This window comes from Lepidochelys kempii, chromosome 8 (genome assembly GCF_965140285.1).
Source record: "Lepidochelys kempii isolate rLepKem1 chromosome 8, rLepKem1.hap1, whole genome shotgun sequence".
Lineage (NCBI taxonomy): Eukaryota > Metazoa > Chordata > Testudines > Cheloniidae > Lepidochelys > Lepidochelys kempii.
This window is the reverse complement of record NC_136387.1, coordinates 95,288,185-95,310,341: the sequence shown is the minus strand read 5'-3', so window position 1 is coordinate 95,310,341 and position 22,157 is coordinate 95,288,185. Positions and strand designations below refer to the sequence as shown.

Sequence of the window (22,157 nt, the reverse complement as noted above, 5' to 3'; positions counted from 1 at the left end):
CCATTTCCTTTTATAATTTTACTTGTACTGGGTGACTTAATTTTGAAACTGATAGTTTTGTTCCTAATCACATTTGTAGCAGTTTCTCATGAATATTGTGTCTTACTGAAGGTCCAATAGAGTGAGTGTGTGTGTGTGAGATATATATATATTTTTTTAAGGAGAAAAAGATTAGGGGAAGCAAAAATCTGAGTTCGAAAGTAGAGCCAGCGAGTCAAAGAATTGGCCAGTAAACAAAGCAAAGTAGCTATCTGGAAGAACTTATAGGTGCCACCTTAAGAAAACTTCAGCTGACTGTTTGTAAGAAACTGAGGGGAGTGCCGCTTCCTCTGATCCAAAGGACAGTTCTGGCAGGGGCTCTGCCTGAAAGGCCTGGAGAGGAAAAAGAGTGAGAGAGAGCATGGGGGTGAAAAGTACAAGCAGGTGGTCTGGTATTCCTCCTTCACGACAGGTCAATGCCTGATCCTGTTGTTACAATTCTGGTCTGTTGCAGAGGAACATTACTCTGGCCTGTTCAGCAAATGCGAAGCTCCTTCTGGCTGAGGTGAGATTGGGAGGCTAAACTGTTAGGTAGTTTTGCTGGGAAGTGAGAAGCCTGTTAAAGGGGGCAGCTGTTGATCCTGGGGAGCACCTGGTTTTGGTGAGGCGGCTGAGAGAGCGCTGCCAGCGGGATGTACACACGTTTAGTGCTAAATCCTTTTTGCATTGACACAGCTGCCTCCATGCAGAACTTTACACAGCTTTCTGTTTTGGCTTCAGCTGGTGTTTGACTTGGGAAGGAAAGTGACAAAAACTTTCAAACATTTCCTAGATGAGGAAGTAACTTAGGGTGGCTTTTAGCTCTAGTGAAACTAATTAACTTTTTAAACTTGCTCTGCATGGAGCAGAAAGCTCTGGGTTTTGGGTGTGCTATGTGGCACAGTGAAGTGCCCTGGAGGAGGATGTAACATGAAACCATGCAGCCTGTATACATGCTGCATGTCACATATAGCACGCTTATGATCTGTATTGGTTAATTTCATAAATAGTGTGCAAATCGCCAGGGGAAGCCACTTGTGTGGGTGCAGGATGCGGATTTACAATTCGGTAGCATTAATCTACGGTGTGGGCACCAGAAGAAGATGCCAGAACCAGATTTTTGCAGCTAACTGATTATTCCAGCAGGGTGTATTACTCCTAATTGTGCTGTTAGCATTTCAGCAATAAGAGAGCTCAACTGGGTGAAATACTGGACAAAAATCTTAAACCTTTCATTAAATTGAGGCTGTACTTTTCAGAAGAACTCCTCGCACATTGAATGAAACTCGTGAATGTCTAGACTTGTATTTTGGTGCCTCAGTGGGAGCTGAGCTGTTGTGAAAATCTGGCCCAGCTGCGGGTGCTAAGTGGTCAAAAATCTGGCCTGGAAATCTGCTCTTGAAAATCTGCTCCTGTTTCAACCTCAGGAGCTGCTGGAGACTATTAATTATCAAATGCAAGAGGTGTCTTACGGTGCTGAGGAGCTTACAGTCTGAGGCCATGATCCTCCTGACTTTGAAGTCCATGGAAAAACTTGCATTGACCATAGTGGTGCAGGACCGGGCTTTAATTAAAACCACCCACCATACAGATGGGGGATGGGGAACGGGATGCAACCGGTAGTGACTGAGAGGAGTTGTCTAGCAGGCATCCTGTGTTCTTTAACCCTTTCAGGTGCTTTTTAAAAATACCCCTTTGGGGGAAGGACCGAATTTACAGGCCTTTTGGAAGACGCAGGTTTTTTTAAGGAGGGCCAAGGAGATGGCAGAGGCATCACAGACTCTGGTTTTGTGTGCAAATTATAACTGTAAGCTACACAAATGTCAAGCATTAACTTGCTGCTGTCGAGCAGTTGTGTGGTGGTCCTGTGTGAGGTTTAAACACATACTTTGCTCTACCCCAGCAATGCCTGCCTGCCAGTGAGGTTTACCAACCGCTTCCCACCACGCTTTGTAATCTTTCTAGATGAAAGCTGCTACAACACATGTGATAATAGTATTATGACCTTTGCATTTAGGGCATGCTGTGTTAAGGCTCTTTTTGCACAAAGTAATCAGTAGGGACTTTGGAATCCTCGGTAGGACGGCTGTATAATGAAACCTTCCATCTCTGCACAAACCCCAGCATGCAAGTGCTCCTTTTTTATTATCCTTATGCTTCACAACTTGTTTTCAAGTGACTTGACAAGCTTTCATTTCAGCTTTTGTGGGCATCCTTTTGTGAGGTGATCTTAAGAAATTAACAAGCGCAGGGGCAGTAACAATAGTCAGTTGCACATGTACGCAACAGGCTTGCAATAAGCAAGGTAGGTAGTTACCTGTTGTGCTATTGACCCTATTCTTTATTGCTGTTTGGTGGGTTATTTAAGTGGGTCCCCGAAGATGGGGAGAGGAGGAAAGGAATCTGACACAGATGAGGGTGGGAAGAAAGGGGATCTGACACAGACCAGAAACCCATGTTTGTCAGTGGTAAAGGCTTCTCCTGTGGCTTGGGCTGTCCATTTCAAATGAGCCATTCAGCTAACAAACTGAAGCTGATCCACTTATGCCAGGGTTGGATTTGGCCCCACCTTTCTCCTGCTTGCCTAGAGCACAGCATGGCTCAAATGCTGAACGAAATCATAGTTCAGCATCGTACGTGCTGCCAGAGAACACTCAAAATCCAGTTCGTCCAGAGCCAAATTGGACTTCATTCTAGTCCATTTGTTTTTCTGGTGTGTGTCCTTGCTATATGACTCAGCTTGTCTCTTAGTGGCTCCTACGTTGCGAATTGTGTGGGGTCAGCATGTGGTGCCTTAGCAGGCTGCTGCCTCTGAACAATGCTCTACGTCATTTTACGGGCCGAGTGTGAAACGAGCGTGGGAGTGTAGCGAAAGCAATGCATTCAGGCAGGCAGCAGTGTGCAGGAAGGTCTTGGAAGGCATTGGATTTGCACACTGATTTCTTTCTTCCAAGCTGGCAAGACCTTTTTTGAAAACTGTAAACAAGCCCTGCTGCCTAAGGGGACCAGTTCCCAAGGGCGTGTAGGTTGAGCCACAACAGATGCCGAAAAGAATCGGATGTTTATTTGAGCTAATATACTCCGCATGGAGAGGGAAGAGAGAAGTCATTCTCTACCAAACGGAAGACAGAGGGCTACCTTCTGATAGTGCCCTACAGTGGTGTCTTTCAGTGGCACCCATCTGCAGGGGTTATCCTTGCAATGGGTGGAGGATTCTCCAAAGGGTGATGAATCTTTTCAGGGTGTCCTTGCTTTTGCCCTTATGTGGGGTGGCCCAGCCGCTAACTACCACACTCGCTACTTTCAGACAGACGCTCCTCTTCTCAGCCTTCAGGAGGGAGTGTGCTAGGCTTTGCTTCCCTCACCTACTCTGGGATCAGTTCGCTAATCCTGTTCTTATCCTCTTCAGCTAGTGCCCTCATGGGGTCTCTTGCCAGGCCTACAAAAGTCAGGGGGAGCCATGGTATTAGCTTTTAATTAAACAAACAAATTCTATCCCTCTCGCTTGCTGAGTCATCCTTGGATGTGAAAACTGATCCAACCCAGTGTAAATGGATTGCTCAGGTTCTTTGAAGATAAGCAGTGCTGCCTGACGCCCAAGACTGACCTTCGAAGATCAGCACAAATTATAGTCCTGAAATGACCTGTAAGGTCTTGAATTTGCCCCACTCGGTAGTGTGAGAGTGGCTTCATTGCAGGTAACTGTGCGTTTGAAAAACTTTTATTTGCTAGTGCTTTAGTTCATTAACTTTTTACCAGGAGCAAGTCAGTTAGGAGGACTAACTTCTAACGCCTGTTCCTTGGACAGGCAACTCCACTAGTTCAACAAAACAACATAAAACAGCAGCATTCAAAGATTCAGTTAAGATAAAAAGGGCAGGGACTATGGGGCACTTGTGATGTGTTTGTATGTAGCATGGCATGATGGGGGGGGGGGCAGCCTGCATGTTGCCATCGGAGGCTATTGCAATATACGTGTTCAACGATAATAAAATACCAGGTACCAATAAAATACAAATACCAGGGTCTCGGACAATAAAGTCCATTACAGACTTTGCTGCTGCTCATGAGTTTTTCTACATGGAAGGCACTCAGATACTACAGTAAACTGCAGCTGTGTAAAGCCCATAAATAGAGGCCACACATTATAACGATGGCCTCTCTAGAAAGGGAGGTGAAGGGAAAAACATCTCAGAACCACTGAGTGTATCAATATATCTCCTGACCTCAGTTGCTACGTCTGCTGGATTGTCTGCGTTTTTCCTGTTTCTCATGGTGACCGTCTTTAAACTTTCGCAACATCTTTAAACTTCATCTGCTCTGGAGCAAGGCTTGGTGACCAGCGCTGAGTGTACCTTTTGTTCTGGCAGGAAACTGGCTGTTCTGTTTCTCTCTCCGTTGAGGAGCCTTGTGATGTGATGTGTAAAATGTCAGCAATCATTAGGTGACTTGACTCACTGAACCACCATCCTTCCCCGATTCTCCCTGACCCTCCTCCTTTGCCGCAGATAATTTATTTAAAGCTCCTTCTCCTCAGAACAGGGCCCTTTGTTGGCACTGGTGAATTTCTGGGAAACATGATGCATTGTTGAGATGCTAGAATTTCTCAAACTAGGTCAAGTTAATTTTTTAACACATGCAGATTTGCTTGTTACTATGGATATTGCTTAATTACACACCAATAATCCCCCATGAGATCTACATGGTCACTGCTCATTTTTTCCCATTTTTAAATATCCCCAGGAACTGGAAGGAATTCTTCAAGGGGGTAGAATGAGGAGTAACGGGATGAAGCTGAACAAAGGAAAATGCAGGTTAAATATCAGGGGAAAGACGTGTATTCTGTTAAGACGGTGGGATGGTCTCCCAAAGGAGGTAGTGTGTTTCTTGTGTTGTCTAAAACTCTGCTGCACAGAGCATGAGATTTTATTAATCTGACCTCTTCCCGCCCGTGCATGGTTGACAGACGAGATGATCATGAACGTCTCTTCCACTTCTAATTTCCAGCTGTTTGGAGTTGGTAAGAACAGAGTTCACTTAGCTTCTGAATGGCAGTTCAGCCATGTAAATACTTCCTCCCTCCCACTCCATTTTTATTTGCCATGCATGAATGTCTCCTTTGTGATCAAGGCATTTGTGTGTGGATGAGAGCATCCATGATTTGTTTAATTACTAATACCTAGCTCTCCTTCTACAGGTCTCAAAGTGCTTTACAAAGGAAGTCAGTGTCATTATCCCCATCTTAAAATGGGCTAACTGAGGCATGATGTGAAGTGATTTTTGCCCAAGGTCACCCATTGGCAGAGCTGGGGATAGAACCAAGGTCTTCTGAATTCCAGTCCAGTGCCCTATTCACTAGGTCACACTGCCTTCCATTTACTGGCTCCCCTATTCACATTGGTCATCTAAACAGGGAGCAGAAAGGATGCCATATGGTGATGTGCCATTGGTCACCTACACGAATAAGCAAAGTGACCTAGCTAGGGGTGGAAGGTGCTTGGCTATATTGGTGCAAAACCCATGTCAGGATTATGGAGCTGATTGCATCTCTAGCCTCTCTTCATGCATTCCCTCAGCTGTCAGCCCTCATGCCTTTACCTGTCTTGGGATTGAGATTTTGCACTTCTCCCACTTTTAGACCAGGATATGGATACAGCACCCCGCCTGTGCTAGCCACTTAGTACTGCATAGGTCTGAGTGGATATCTGTCTCTCTTCTCTTCAGGTGCCTGTGACCATGAGATAGCAACTAACCAAAAACAAGCGGGGTTTATTTGTAAACGCAACAAAGTGTTAGAGAAACTGCTGTGAAAACAACAACAGAGCCATGCGTAGCTAGTGGAGACTAACCTTACACTTCACTATATACTATGGATACAGCTGTGCCGATGTAGCCCCATAGTGTAGATACTTCCTACATTGACAGAAGGGGTGTGTGTGTGTGTGTGTGTGTGTGTGTGTGTGTGTGTGTCCGTCCCATTGATGTAGTTTTGAGAGTCAGTAGCTTGACTGATGGAAGAATTCTTCTGTCAACGTACCCGCAGCACAGCGGGGCTTGGCTTAGGTCACCCTAATGATGGCACAATTTTTCACTGCCCTGAGCAACGTAGCTAGTTGTTCTAACTTTGAAATGTAGCCCAGGCCTTAGTTAGATGGGCTTCCTTCTGCAGTTGCAGGAAAAGAAAAGGCCAAACTTAAGTTCTTTTAGGAGGCCAATGTGCTCTTGGAATCCAGCCTTGTCTTCACTGCAGAAAAAATGGTGTTAACTCAATTATAAGAGCACTTTTTTTGTTCATTTGCTAGTGAGGTCTTTCTTCCTTCCTGTCTTTCTACCCCCTCCACCCCTCAGTAAGGAAATTCCCTTTTCTCAAAGCCCTGCCCCCTCAGTGTGTGCTTGAGGCCAGTTACCCTCGTATTCACTGGCTTTTGTTACAGGGCCTAGGTGTGAAGTCTTTTCATCCTTCGCCATGCCTACAAAAAAATTGACAAGAGTTAGGTTGCTGGTGTGGTGAGACCTTGCCTATTACGTTGACTCCCTGTACTCCCCTGTCTGTCTGTCTCTTGTCTTACACTCTGTACACTCTTTGGGGCACGTCTCTTCTGTTTGTACAGTGCCTAGCACAATGGGGTCCTGGTCCATGACTGGGGCTCCTCGGAACAATGATAACACAGATAAATAATAACAAACCCCAAAGGTCCCTTATTTCAGATGTGTCCACATGGGGAGTTACACCAGGATAACTACATACAGCATTAAAATCCCATCGCCTAGTACTGCTGGTGAACTTCTCCATGTTGACAAGCCCTAAGAGTGCCCCCATGATGCTTTGCTGTTTACTGGCTTAGACCCATTCAGCTTTACTGGCTTGCAGTCACTACCCTCCTGCCTGGGAGGGAGTCTGCTGGGTCTATCTGCTCTGCTCTGACGTTCCACCATTCCATCTCCGAAATGCTCTGAATAAACCTCACCTCGGGGTACAGATCAACAATCCCCACCTAGCGCCCCCATGCTCGCCACACCCTGTTTCTCATTCTCCACTCTGCCTCTGCACCGGTCTCTCCTGAGCGCCGTTACCTTGAACTAGGCTGCATAGAAAGGAGCCAGGAAGGGACAATCCCGTGGCAATAATTGGCCAGCCTGGAAACAGGCAGTGCATAGCTGCTCAGCCACTTTTATATTGAGCAGTTAGCAGGCTGAGGATAGCTCCGTCTTAGGAGCTGGTATGTGGGTGTGGCCTCGCTCTGGAATGGATATGAATGACCGCAGTCATGTTGCAATCTGCTTGAACTCCTTAAAATAAGCAGGACTGGACCTGCTCGGAACTTGGATGGGAGACTTCAGAGAAAATCCCAGGGTGCGGTAGGAAAGTGTTTGACTTTGTAGGTGGCACTTTTCCTTCTGGCTTGCCCCAGCAAGGCCGGACCAGCAGCTGGAAGGGAGTTCTCCTGAGGGATAGGAGAGAGCTCCGGTGAGGAGCCTGAAGGGGGTGGGGAGAGTTGGCGGCATGGGGGTCGGGCTAAGGTAAAGAGACGGAGTATCTTTCAGAAAGGAAGCTGGGAAATGAGGCCAGCCTGTCTCTGGATGTATCCTATCAAAGGAAGGGAGCCTCCTGCAGTCAGCTGCTTTTGCCAAGGTTTGCCAACCCTCCAGGGTTGTTCTGGAGTCTCCAGGAATGAATGAAAGATTGATCTTTAACTAAAGATTGTCATGTGACGAAATCTCCAGGCATTCATCCAACCAAAGTTGGCAACCCTAAGTTTTGCCCGTCCTCCTGTCCTGCCTCGCAAGTGACATCTGCTGAGAGGCATTCAGGATGACGGTGCATCTTCTGCAGGCTGCTCAGCGTCCCAGAGTCCCGTGCAGCTTTTCTCCCGCTGGCCCAGCAGATCTTCAGGCTGCTCACAGTGCTGGCAGAGGGAGCCATGAAAGGCAGGACATGATGGAGGGAGGGGGACGGGCAGGGAAGAGCATTTGAACTGAAGGGGGGACAGACTTCCCCTCTGGGTAGGGTAACAGTTCAATCTCTGTGGTCCATGTTTTTCTCAGTTAGTGCAAAGTGGGGTGTTTGGTTTGTGATGAGAGATGGATCAGACCTAACAAACTCATCTCCTGTAAGGGTCACCAAATCTCTGCTGGATGAGAGAAGAGTAAAATGAGAGGAGCTAGAGTAAGGTATGGTAGGATTTAGAGCAGTGAGATTAAAAGATGGAGGGGGGCTTGTGACCGGGGGGGGGGGAGGCAAAGGCGCTGGCTCTGGGAGAAAGCCATGAAGGAAGTACAAGAGGGGGAGGGATGTTGTTTTTCCAGATTCCAGTCAGCCGAATCGTGCCTTTTGCAGTCCAGGTGCCATGACTACTTGGAGACGAGCAACAGAAGTGAATGGTCAGCACCGGGATGGTCTTTGTTCACAAGTCACGTCTGACCCACTCTGTTTCCAGCTCGGTCTCCAAGTAACTCAGTGTGAAATACCTGTAACTGACCCCCTTTGGGGTGATCTTGAGCCCAGTCCTCACAGTGCTAAAAGCACAAGTTCCTAGCACTTCACCTAACCGTGACTCTGCCGCAGAGCAACAAGCAGTAGCAGCTCGTGATCCTTTTTGGTGGGCCAGCCACAAGAGGGGGACAAAGACCCACATTCTCCTTGTGTGGATTATACATCCAACCAAGCATGTTCCAGACCTTTAAAGGTACAGTCACCACCTGCATGCCGTCCGCACAGTTCTCAAAGCTCTGTACATAACAAAGGTGAAATGATGTCGTCTCCTGCACCACCACGGGTTAAAGGAGGAGCAGGGCGATGGAGCGGTCGTCCCTGTCCTTCTCTGCCAACCGGAGCACCCACTCCACAGTCTGCTCAGCCAGTAGGTTTCCAAAACAAACAGCAGTCTCCTCTCGGCTGGGGTTGCGATTGGTCAGGTGGTATTGTTTCTGCTTCCTGACTGGACAACACATTTTTCCAACAAGAAACTAACCAGCGAACCTATGTTGTGAATTTTCAGGAGATTGAGTGTGTGTGCTAAAACGGCTGATTGGAATAATAGCTTCCCGAGTAGCCAGCTCTCGACTTACCCCCAGATAAATCGTCACCACCTCCAAATTGCACTTAATCCAGTGTAATCCTTATTTGTGGAGATATTCTGGAATCTTCTCTCTCTCCCACCAGCTGTCCTGGTTTTGATCTTGCTGGCATGTTGGAGGCATGTAGGCTCATTACGCCTTCAGCAGCACAGAAACTGAACATGGCAGAAGCCAAGAAAAAATTCCACTTGAAGGTGGTTTTTTTTTTTTGTAGAACTGGGTCACTCAAGGGGTGACAGCATAAGAGCATCATCGCCTAGGTAATGTATCTTGTTGCCATGGTGACCGCTAAAGGCTGCATCAGTCAACAGCTTTAAAAATGTGACAGTTGAGTGAGAGTGAAGATTTTAATGAGGACAGACACTTCCTTGCTTAGTTTCAATAGCCGAATATTCTAAAAATACCCTTCCATCTTGTTAATATTTCCGGGTCTCCAGAGTGTAAATTAATGTACATAACCTAGGCACTTTCTTTGCAGTTCTTGACACCCTGGAATATTCTGTCAAAGCTGAGTGCATCCCAGCTGTTGAGATGATAATAGCATAGTTCAGTTCTCCTGTTGTGGTTTCCACTGACCAGAAAACTCCTAAGCCATGACTGACTTTTTTTTTCTTCCTCTCCTTTAATGTGGAACCTCCTGTCCCCTCAGTTTCCCTTACCCCACTTAATGCTGGAATAACCGGACAATAAGTACTTCCCAAATACCTCCATCTGCTCAGTGCCTGCTGGAGTGTTGATGTAACTAAGAATATTTGCAACTGCTGGAGAAGTAATCTGATTGACACTCTGTGAGGACTTGAATTGTGGGTCCTTCATCTCCTCCATCACCCTGTGACGTTAATTGTTCGTATTATACGACAGCACCTGGCGGCAGGGCTGGATTGACCCAGCACTGGGCTCTTATCTTCTAATGTGAATAACAGCCATTCAGACCACTCCCTGCAGGGAGGCTGGCCATGCTGTGGATCCACTGGAACCAGCTGCTCATCCTGGCACTGCTGCTCGCTATGACGGAAGGGTGGCTGGGTCAAATTTGAGTGGTGGTGTGACCCCATGCATCACTCTTGATCAGTTATACTCCCTTAAACCTATTTATGCCTTCATCAGTATGCAAGTTATACCAACTTACATTAAAGTGTTGGGTGAGGGAAAGCTACCTAAACAGCAGCAGAGCACGAGAAAATGTTTTCCTGCTACACCCCCTCTTCTGGTTCCTCAGGATGAAAGCCACAGGTTCTTTTAGACTCAGTAATGTGTAACTTGCACCGCATTATACATCCCCTCTGGAGTCAATCCAGTGTCTCTGTCTAGAATAGTGGAAAACAGAACATCCTTTCTGAAGAGATTTAACTCCGAACACTGGTCTCTTGTGTGTGCGAGCTTCAGGCAAGCTCCCAACACTGAATTACAAGCCCCTATTAGGAGAGGTTCTTAAACAGCAATGCGCAGAGCTGCTGGAAGGCCTGCAGTTTTAATGAGGCATGTTCAGTAGGAAACCCTTGAAGAGCTCAATGGGTGCAACTTGGATTTGTCTCTGTGCTGCACCCAGAGCAGCCTGGCTTAGTGCTGTACACAAAGGGGGCTGCTCAGTCAGTCACACAAACACCAGGCCTGGGAATTACTGATGTTTCATGAGCTGAAACTGCTGTTTCCATTTAGTGGCTTCGCAGCTGGTGCCAAAGTCTGACAGACCCGGAGCTTTGAGAGGAGGAAGTGGAGCAATAGCCTGTGGCAGCTGTTCCTGGCAGGGGCAGCACTGTCCTACCTATGGGTTTAGCACCCCCTGGTTTTGCCTCACTTCCAACCCTCTGTAGCTGACTGCCGCTAGGGGAGTTTATCTGTGGTTGGGACTTGGCAGGGGCTCTGTGAAAGCCGGTGCCAACTTTATTATAGGGCTGAATACTGCAGGCAGTTCTGGTTGCCCCCGTTCAAAAAATATGTTAGAATTGGGAAAAGTACAGAGAAGGGCAACAAAAATGATTAGGGAAATGGAACCGCTTCCAGATTGGGGGGAGAGAGATTAAAAAGACTTGGACTGTTCACCTTAGAAAGGAGATGCTTCAGGGGGAGCAGGATGACCGAGATCTACAGAATCATGACTCGTGTAGAGAAAGTGAATAAGGAAATGTTATTTACCTCTTCACATAACACAAGAACTAGGAGTCACCCAGTGGAATTAGTAGGCAGCAGGTTTAAAGCAAACAAAAGGAAAGACTTCAAGACTTCAACACACCATCAACCTGTGGAACTCATTGCAAAGGCCAAAACTATAAAAGAGTTTAAAAAAGGACTTTGATATGTTCAGGGAGGATAGGCCCATCAATGGCTATTAGCCCTGATGGCCAGAATCCAACCCCATGTTCTGCGATGTCCCTAAACCTCTGAGTGCCAGAAGCTGGGACTTGATGACGGGCGATGGATCACTTGATGATTTTCCTGTTCTGTTCATTCCCTCTGAAGCATCTGGCATTGGTCACTGTTGGAAGGCCTGGGTGGTTTCTGCTCAGGTGTTTCTTGGCTAACCTGTCTCCAAGCTGGTGCAGCCAAGTGCCTGAAACGGAGTGAGGAAGCCACCTGTCCTGTTAACTTAGGGCCCTGTCACTGCTCCTCACAAAGTCCCATTGGGACTTGGGCTCTGATGTGACTAAAGTGCTTATGAAATGTAACCCACTTTCCTCAGCCCTGTGGGGGGTCTGCTCAGGAATTAACAGCGCCTTAGATTGTGTGAACTCATCACTATAGGCCTCCTTCACTATGAGAGACCCTGTAAAATGGAAGCTCTGGCTCCTCTGCCTGCAAGGGAGGTGTGAAGCTGTGCTGGTAGATACCTGAGATCTGTGGGGCCTGGGTACCAAACCCACTGTTCCTTGGGGGGAAGCAGAGGGAAAGGCCACCCCCCACCTATCCATTGGGGCAGCACCGCTCACCGCATTCGTTGCTGGACCATTTTTGGGTGCCTGGACTCACATTTGAGCCCTGGGAGTTGGTGCTGCGAGGACCAGATGAGCTGACCTCGATACCAGTGCCCTTAGCACAGCTAACATCAGTGCTTCTCTCTCCTGCCCTTTTCCAGGACTAAGCATGCTGCCTCGGCCGACCCAGAGTCCAGCACGCCGCATGCTACCCAAGGCATGTTAGAAAAGAACAACAATCCCTGCAGGCATGCAGCTGTGCAGTGACTCCTCAGTGTGTACGGTGAATATTAAAACAATCTCGCACATGCTCAGGATTGCTGGCCTGAACCAGCCCAGGCTAGAACTTGGAGATGGTGGGCGGGGGACCCATCCCTCTTGCAGTGTGTTTTCTTCAGTGGCTTTAAATGTCTCTGGTGCTATTGCAGTCCTTTTTAAAAATGACTGCTACTGAACTGTCTACATCTGAGTGTGTGCTTTGTTGGAAGCTTCTACCTCTTCTGATCACCCCGTCCATCACTCTACCCCTGGGTAGGGCAGGATCCTGTCCTCCAGCTGGATCTGCTCATTTTGGGAGCATGGAACCGATTAAAGGCGGAGACCGTGTGTTGTGTCTCTCTTTAAAAGATTAAACCTTTTAACAAATTCCTTGTAGGAAACTGGAGCAATAAGCACCTATCCCTTAATTCCTTTCTGTGTGGCTAAATAAATGTGAACGAGGCCAATTTAATGTGACAACTGAGGGATGACAAGTTTCTGTCTTCGTTATGTTAAAAAGTATACTTTATTTTTAAAGCCTAATTTCCAGTACTTAGACATTTTGCTGTAGCTCCTGATTCCTACCTTCCTGGGGCTGGGAGGGAATCAGCCCCCGCCACTGGCATGGTCTTAATTATAGCGCCTGTCTAGTTAACTGCTTGTCACTTCTCTTGCTCTTATTGTTCAGATTGAATAGTCGTTTATTAGTGTCATTATCTTTCCCTTCCTGAAGGGCAAGTAAACAAAAACCTATCTTCTGAAAACTGATCAAAACCTTGGTTAGAATTAATCCTAACCAGGCAGGGAAAGGTACATTTTCTGCACGTCTTCCTTGAGCCACCAGCTTTTTAAAACATTGAGTAGGTAACTTAGAAGTGCCTTTACCCCTCTCCAAATTGCCTTGTTCGTTTTGGTCTCTCCTTGCTTTTCAGGATTTACCCGAGTGTTTGCATAGTATGCCAACCAGGGCTTTCAGAAGACACTAGTGGTTTTAGAGTGCCCCTTTAAAAGGGTATTTTTTTTTTTTTTTTTTTTTTAGGGCTGTTGATTTAATTGCAGTTAACTCGCATGATTAACTCAAAAAAATTAATCACAGTTTTAATTGCACTGTTAAACAATAGAATACCAACTGAAATTTATTAAATATTTTAGATGTTTTCCTACATTTTCACATATATTTTATTCTGTGTTGTAATTGAAATCCAAGTGTATATTATTGTGATTACAAATATTTGCACTGAAAATGATAAACAAAAGAAATAGTATTTTTCAATTCACCTTATACAAGTACTGTAGTGCAGTCTCTTTGTTGTGAAAGTGGCAACTTACAAATGTAGATTTTTGTTACATAACTGCACTCAAAAACAAAGCAATGTTAAACTTCAGAGCCTACAAGTCCACACAGTCCTACTTCTTGTTCAGCCAATCGCTCAGACAAACAAGGCTGTTTAGATTTTCAGGAGATAATGCTGCCCGCTTCTTGTTTATCTTGTCACCAGAAAGTGAGAGCAGGCATTTGAATGGCACTTTTGTAGCCAGCATTTCAAGGTATTTGCATGCCAGATATGCTAAACATCGTATGCCCCTTCATGCTTTGGCCACCATTCTAGAGGACATATTTCATGTTATAGAAGTCTCGGATGATGACCCAGCACATATTGTGCATTTTAAGACCACTTTCGTTGCAGGTTTGACAAAATGCAAAGAAGGTACCAAAGTGAGATTTCTAAAGATAGCTACATCACTCGACCCAAAGTTTAAGAATCTGAAGTGCCTTCCAAAATCTGAGATGGACGAGGCATAGAGCATGCTTTCAGAAGTTTTAAAAGACCAACACTCTGATGTAGAAACTACAGACCTTGAACCACCAAAAAAGAAAATCAACCTTCTGCTGTTGGCAACTGACTCCAATGATGAAAACGAACATGCATAGGTCTGCACTGCTTTGGATCGTTATCGAGCAGAACCCATCATCAGCATGAATGCATGACCCCTGGAATGGCGGTGGAAGCATGAAGGGATATATGAATCTTAAGCGCATCTGGCATGTCAATATCTTGTGACGCTGGCTACAACAGTGCCATGTGAACGCCTGTTCTCACTTTCAGGTGACATTGTGAACAAGAAGCGGGCAGCATTATCTCCTGCAAATGTAAACAAACTTGTTTGTCTGAGCAATTGGCTGAACAAGAAGTAGGACTGAGTGGACGTGCAGGCTCTAAAATTTTACATTGTTTGTTTGTTTTTGTTTTTTGAATGCAGGTTTTTTTGCACATAATTCTACGTTTGTAAGTTGCACTTCCACGATAAAGAGATTGGACTACAGTACTTGTATTGGATGAATTGAAATACAATTTTTTTTATGGTGCAAATATTTATAATCAAAAATAAAGTGAGCACTGTACACTTTGTATTGTGTGTTGTAATTGAAATCAATATATTTGAAAATGTAGAAAACATACAAAAATATTTAAATAAATGGTATTCTATTATTTAACAGTACGATTAATTGTAATTATTTTTTTTTAATCGCTCGATAGCCCTAGGTGTGTTTTGTGTGGGTTTTTCTGGCTTTTCTTCCCCAGAAGGTGCTGAGCCTCCCATGCTCTGAAAGTCAGGCCTCTGTCTCAAGTTGGGCACCCAAAATCACTAGTCCACTTCTGAAAATCTTGGCCCTTTCCTCCAAAGCAAAGGAGCTATTGTGGGGCAAGCAGTTCAGACCCCTTCAATGAAGAAGCTGCTTGAAAGAAAACTAAATCAAGGCCAGAAAGAAGCACTAAATCCTCCTCTCCTTCCCCCCCGCCCTCCCCAAAAAAATCTGGAGGGGGGAACTTTCCACCTGACTGTTTACCTTCAAGTCTGAGCTCCTAGCACAATGGGATGCCAATCCTGAATGGGGTCTCAAGTTATTTGTGTGTTACAACAGCAGCTCAAGTCTTAACGCCGAAAGTGTTTTGGTATGTGGAGTCAGGAAGAGGGGGTTGGATGTGGTCCAAAGTTTGCTGTGGATATCCTGGGATGCAATCATTCTGGGACTTCTGCACTGAAAGTCCTGCTATTACTTGGAACATAAAGATCTGAGCTTGGTCAAGTTTTCTCATATGTGATGTGGTTTTTAGATTCCTTATTCCTTTATAACCAAACATGCTGGACACCCAGTTAGTGGAAACACTTGCCACAGATGGCTTGGCTTGGCTCAGTGCTCATGTATCTTTCACAGGTTACCTTATAACACTGATTGCAAGGAATCTCTTCTACCCTCTCCTCCAAAGAAAACGGCAGTGTAGTTTGTTAGTCTCTTTCAAATATATGAGCAGGGGCTGCTGCTGCTGCTTCTTTCTTGCTGGGTTATTTTCACTTGGGACTCTCTCTCAACTTTTTATACTGGTCCATAGATCACAAACAGCTCTCCTACCAGTCCCTCCACCACCCTGATGTTGCTCATGCCTTCCCTGGCAGAGATCAGTCTCCGAGATGCTGCTCTAAATGCCAGCTTCTGACAGTCATTTGGGAGCTACAAGAAAGAATGTGGAAATGAGCTGACCACTCTGTATTCCCCCAACCCAAGGCTCGCCAACTACAGGCTGCCTCCGGTGCGCATCCCTGTGGGGCTGTAGTAATGTTGCTGTAGAACTCCATGGACTCATCACTTGTGCCTGAAGAATCTAAACCTCTCCAGGGAAGTGCAGCTGAATGTAAATACTGTATCTGTACCCGGTAGTTTTGCCTTGTTCCTTGGCTCATTAAGAGAGAGCGCTTTGCCTTAAAGGAAGCTACTCACTGGATTTTTTTTTTTTTTTTCATATAATCTCTGGAGCTAGTCCTCATATAATGAAGATCGCTCACTTCCCAGTTGCCTCCTGTTGCTCTAATAAGGGTTAATACCCCTGTCATATGGTGATCAGCTGACTCTAGTGGTAGAGTGCTATCTTACCACAAGCCTTTTGATTCTCATTCTCTGGGGCCGTACAGGACTAAGTATTATGTGTATGGAGGCAGCATATTCCCCACCTGTGCGGGGGGAGACAGTCTCCATTGCTCAATAGTAATCTATAAGTAATCTAAAGTGTGAACCTAAAGCCCTACGCACCATTCCAAATGTTTTTTGTGTCCTACAATGTTTTTCAAGGTCTGATTTCTGGTCACTTTAAGCCTGTGAAGGTGGGGTGTTGGGTTAATAAAAAATGGCTGTTCAAAGGCAGAGTATCGGCCATGCCAAGCCCCCTCCACACATCCCTCCAGCACCAACCTGCTTCTTGAAATCCCTTCCAAGATCATCTCATGAAAGCCGTTTTGGGTCACAAGAAACATTGTATTGTAGGACAGGGCTTCAGACAAGTCTCCAGCGACTTCTTGGTTTATCTGGTATGTATCTAAACTTCGCTATATACTTTCCTTCAAACCTCTCCCATCTCTTTAGGGCAGTGGTTCCCAAACTTTAACAACCTGTGAACCCCTTTCACTAAAAGGTCAAGTCTCGCAAACCACCTCCTAAAAATGAATACTTCCAGGGATTTTCTACTTTACCTGAGTATAAATTATAAAAGCAGTGATCTTGGAAATATAAAATTTGTTTTTATGACATGCTTATTACACACTATTTATAATTAATTATTATTTACCATTACAGTATTTTTATTACATTATGAAAATGGCAACACTCTTCCAAGATCTCACTTTTGTACCTTGTATCACTTTGAATAACCCTGTTATAAGGGCTCCTATGTTTCATCAAGGAGTATCAGATGTGAAACAGCATGAAGGTATTTAAGAAGCCAACTCGGAGTTCCTCCTACACAAGCATTCAGGTCTTGAGCAGTCCAGGCAAACAACGCCCAGTACAACAAAACTTAAACTTGATCGTCATAATAATTTAAAAACAACACTAGCAGCCTATTTAATTTTAAAAATGGCAAAAAAAAATCCACCTCCCTTTCCATTTCTTATGAGGAGTCTTGAAGTTTAAATCTCCTCACTGTGCTAGATATGCTTGTTTTGATCTGATTAGCTCTTGGAAGTCCAGGGGCTCCGGGCTGCTGGCCCCATGCTGCCCCAGGTCCCTAGGGACAGCTCTGTCCGCCATTAGGGAATTTTCCCCTGAGAACCCCCTGTAACATTTCGCGAACTCCCAGGGGTTCATGAACCCCAGTTTGGGAACCACTGCTTTAGGGAAACAGCTCATCCCAGGCTTTCTTGCCATTCACGCAACAATCTGTGTGGTGCCCCGCTTCTTCTCTTAGCGGTGTGGCAGCCCACGATGATCATTGGGGTAAGAATTGCGATCGAGTTTACAGATCTACAGCAGAAATGTTCTTTGCTGGTTTTTTCCACAACGCCATGGCAAGGGTAGAATGAATATCTTGTGTATTTTCGTGGCCGCGAACTTCAATCACAATGGAACTTTGCTGGCCTGCCAGTTAGCAGAAATTACCTTTGCTGAGAAGATGTGCTAGGATTTTACATTGATCACCATTTGCACATTGCCTTCTGCTGCAAATCTCAGTGTGCTGTAGTGTAGCTCTACTCTGAAAAGAGGCCCTTGAGGTGGGTGTTCCACGTTCACTATCCCTCCGTAAATCCCATAGAAAACATAACTCCTAGCGTAAACTAGGATGAGGGTGTTTTCCTTGGCCAGCCTGTCACTAGAGCCAGTGGTGCTACCCTGATGCCCAGAAAAGCCAGCAACTCTCACGTGTTCAGTAATGGGGTACTACACTCTGAATATGGTGTGACTGGCTTTCAGATTGAGTGGTCAGTAATTTGTACTGGACTTGATCCAATGCCCACTAAAATCAGTTGGGACTCTTTCCATGAAAGGCAGGGTCCGATCCAAAGTCGATCACCAGGATAACATGTGAGCACAGAGCAAACAAGCCTGTACTCTAATTTCTATAAGCGCTCTTTTGGTGATACATAATTTTGGAGCGTGATGGCTTGTGCTAGGTAACTGTTATCAACTGGTGTGAAGAGCAGCCCAAGTAAGATATTTGCAGTGCACACTAAGTTGCCTTGGTCCTACAAATCCAAGGAATAATGCTGTGTTCTTGAGCACTGTTTCCCAGCATGTTATCTAGTAACTAATTTACATATATGCAGACAGGAGTACTCTGTAATGAGTGAAGCTCCTTCCAGTGAGCAAAAGCCTCATTCCTAGTCCCAGGGAGTTCTGGTGAATCCTGCACTTGGAGTTTTTCAGGAGCATGGCATGTTCTTTTGGAGGAATTGTTCTCCCTAGACCAGTGCTGCTCAAAGTGGTGGACCGGTGCCGGTCCGCGAGCCATCGGCTGCCGGTCTGCGCACACATGGCGGGGGGAAAAATTGCCAGTCCCCCACATCAGATTGCTTGAGAAGTACTGCCCTAGACCACAGAGCAGCCTGGCTATTGCAGCAAGCTCATGGTGACACTGATACAAGATTGGTGACGAGCATGGAAGTTTCATGGATCATTGCTTCTCTTTTGACTCCTTTAGCTACTAGCTGCACAACAAGACTTAATCAGACCTTGGATTTAATTTGTGTGTGTGTGAGAGAGAGAGAGAGAGACTGACTCAGCCCCAGCAGTCTCCCTATTTGGGGAGGAGGGCACCATTATTTTAGAGAGAGGGTTTATTTTTGAGGATTTTCCAGTTGAGAGCGTATGTATCCCTCTAATCCAGGGGTTCTCAAATGGGGGGTCGTGACCTCTCGGGGGTTACAAGGTTGTTACATGGGGGTCATGAGCTTCAGCTCCATGCGGCTGACAGCTCTGAGCCCCCATTAAATTAACCCCCCCCTTTTTAATTTATAAGGGGGGGCGTCAGACTCAGAGGCTTGCTGTGTGGAAAGGAGTCCCCAATACAAAAAGTTTGAAAACCACTGCTCTAATCTGTCTGTCTCTCAAGCACCGGGACCATTAGCAGAAAGTATTTGACGGTTGGACCAGATAAACCTCTGAAAATGTAGTAGCCCTGAGTTATGAAATACTTTAGGGGTAAGAATAGTATGGTGGGTAAAATGAGGGAAGTGTGACGCATATGTTTAGATATTGCCACATTCTGCCTATATATATGTGTGTGTACACACCCATACACACACACACACGTAGGCAGAATGTGGCAATTCAATAACCAGAAGTCTCACTGCAAGCCATGTCACCTGAGTGGTGCATTCGGGGATATATTCAGTGAGCCAGGAAGTAGGGGGAAGAGCTATGCCCCACTTATGTGCTGTTCTCCTGTTCCCACACTGCTACCCTTCTTCTGCCTTCTTCCTGCTTTCCCCAGTACACCTTCAGTGGGCTCTTTTCTCATGTACCTTCTGCTGCACTGGTGGAGAAAGCGCGCAGCGGCAGGAGTCAGAAAAGTCACATGCATTCGCCCAAGCAGGGCATGGTGATGGCTGTGCGCAGTAGCCTAGTTAGTGCAGTGATGGGAGAGACTTGTTATGTCCCTTCCAGGCAGAAACAAACTGCCTGCCCCTGAAATCAGCTGCTGCTGTCTTTCCCCAATTCACTTGCACGCATGGTGGCATGTTCTAAATCTGAATCCCATTGGTCTTGTGTGTGTGTGTGTGTGTCTCCCTCGCTCTCTTTTGTGTGTGTGTCTTGCATCTTGTAGGCTTCCAGGTTAGCAACTTCATTCTTTAAATGAAAGAGGCTGTGTTCTGTGTATATCTTTGCTTTCCGCTGTAAGGGACAAACCTGCTGGCGTTCAAGGAAAGGCCAGCTCAAGGTTTGCAGGAGCTGTGAGGTACAAAAATCCAACCACCAGAAGACTAGGTTCAAATGGAGCTATGTTGATCTGTTAGGGCCCAAAAAGCAAAATTATCTTTTGGGAGATGTGGAGGAGAGGGAGATCTTATTTGTAAGTGTAAATATCTGAGGCTTTTAGGGGGAGGGGTTGAAGCCCAGACGCTAGATAGTTTTAGGATGGGGCAGTAGGGTGACCAGACAGCAAGTGCGAAAAATCGGGACGGGGGTGGGGGGTAATAGGAGCCTATATAAGAAAAAGACCCAAAAATCGTGACTGTCCCTAGAAAATCGGGACATCTAGTCACCCTATGGGGCAGTCATTTTGAAAATCTGTGTGTTGCAAATACATTCCAGGGTATGACTTGCCTAAAGAATAGCTTTCTCCATCCAAGTCTAAGGCTGAGTCCATCCAAACCAAAACAAGAGGATTATAAATGATCAAGTAGCAAACTTCAATCTGTATAAACGTTTTGTTCACCAAAGCAGAGCCAAGGTAACTGCTGAGTTTACCTTGTAGGCAGCAGTTCACAGAAGCCCCCAAAAGTTTGTGGCCAGAATTTTCAAAGTTGAGGGCCTAACATTCAGTAGCTGGCTCCATATTTAGGCACTTAAATACATGGGTTAGAGTTTTCAAGCTCAAGAGCATAAAGTGAGGCACTGGAATAAGTGGCCTGACTCTTTCTTGTTCTTCTTCCAAAGGCTCTGAGCACCCATGACTTGCACTGATTTCAAAGGGGTGCTGCAGGTACTCAGCATCGCTGACAATCAGGCCACTTATTCCTGTACCTAACTTTAGGCAACTGAGTCTGAAAAGCCTGACCTAGATTTTCTTCAAAAAGCTCTTGAGTCTGGAAATCTCCCATGACCCGGCTGGTTGAGATTCCCAATGCTTCCTGCTTCAGAAGGACCAGAAATAAAGCAAGAACGACCTGTCTCGTGGCGCTTTTTTTTTTTTTTTTTTTTTGGTGGAACTTTTTGCTTTTGGCACTGGCTGCGTGCCAGGAGTACAGAATGACCAATGGGACTCGAGGGCTGGGGGAATGTGAACTGAAGTTTGGGAGGGTTTTGAACCTTGGAGTCTGGTTTGAGCTTCCATTCTGCCGGTCACTAAAGGTCATAAAAATGCTTAATAAATAGTGTGGCCACTGAGATGATCTTGTATTTTCTGTTGCAATGGCATCCAGCTTCTCTGCTCACCATTGGAATAATCCTGCAGACTGCCGGGGCTCTGTGGCTACTCATAAACCTTGTCCTGTGCAGCATGCTGTAATTTAATCAGAGGTATTCTTCTCTTCTGGCACAACAGATAATGCCATGTGACTGTGGATTGCATAGATGTCAGGAACAGAGGCGTTGTCAAGCAGGAGCAGGCCATTGGTCCTAGCTTTGTGTCATACTTCTGGCTGTAGCCAATACCAAAGGCATAACTTCTCCAAAATATACCTGGACAGGCCAGTGCTATATCAGTGTGAGAGTTAGTGTGGGACGAGGAAATTCATTCTTAAACCAATAGGTACCATCAGTTTATTTCCTATAGGTCTAGCAAAACAAAGAGCCCGTCAAAAGGAGGAGTCTCCGCAGAGACACATACTGCTTACTCTCCATCGCAGATCTTGAACCACCATTGGCTGGTTTGTAACTTCAAGGCTGACTTCTAAAAATAGTCTTCTGGCACGTTGCCAGCATGGGGCGGTTGGGAAGTCACAAAATGGACTAGCAGGTTTGATTTTAAAAAGACTCCGCAAGAGTTAATGAAAACGGAGCTCCTCCTGGCATGTAACACTTCTGGCCTGTGAATTCCATGGAATGCAGCGATCCTACAGTGCTCTGTGGCTAGTGGAGGACCTGGAATCCAGTTCATGGGTGACGGTGTGATATTTTAATACAAATGTACTTGACACACATTGTAATCTCTAACCTGAGAATTGAACCATTTCTGGAACGTCGTATAACAGTAGCTATGGAAACAGAGCTCTCCTATTAGACAAGCAGGAAGGAGGATAAAGCTGCTTTGAGAGACTGCGCTGTGTTCAGCTGTGCCAAGCCCAAAAGGACAGGGACATTTCAACAGCAAAGGCTTAATTTTGAAAACAAAACCATTTAGATGTTGCTTGCAGACCGTATGAAAGAGAAGCTGCTGCAGCACGGACTTTGTATAAAGA

At 45.7% G+C, this 22,157-nt stretch overlaps 1 protein-coding gene across 2 annotated transcripts in view; it reads left to right on the top strand.

Moving 5' to 3' along the window:
- The first annotated feature begins 310 nt into the window (after positions 1-310).
- ACOT11 (acyl-CoA thioesterase 11) overlaps positions 311-22,157 on the top strand; it is a 66,200-nt gene continuing 44,353 nt past the window's right edge. The window contains exons 1-2 of one of the 2 annotated variants that reach the window (XM_073357611.2): positions 311-544; positions 12,170-12,291. In XM_073357611.2, coding sequence (XP_073213712.1) covers positions 12,259-12,291 — 33 coding nt within the window. In that variant the 5' untranslated portion in view covers positions 311-544; positions 12,170-12,258. The remainder of the gene's footprint in view (positions 545-12,169; positions 12,292-22,157) is intronic. The other variant, XM_073357612.2, reaches the window with a different exon arrangement.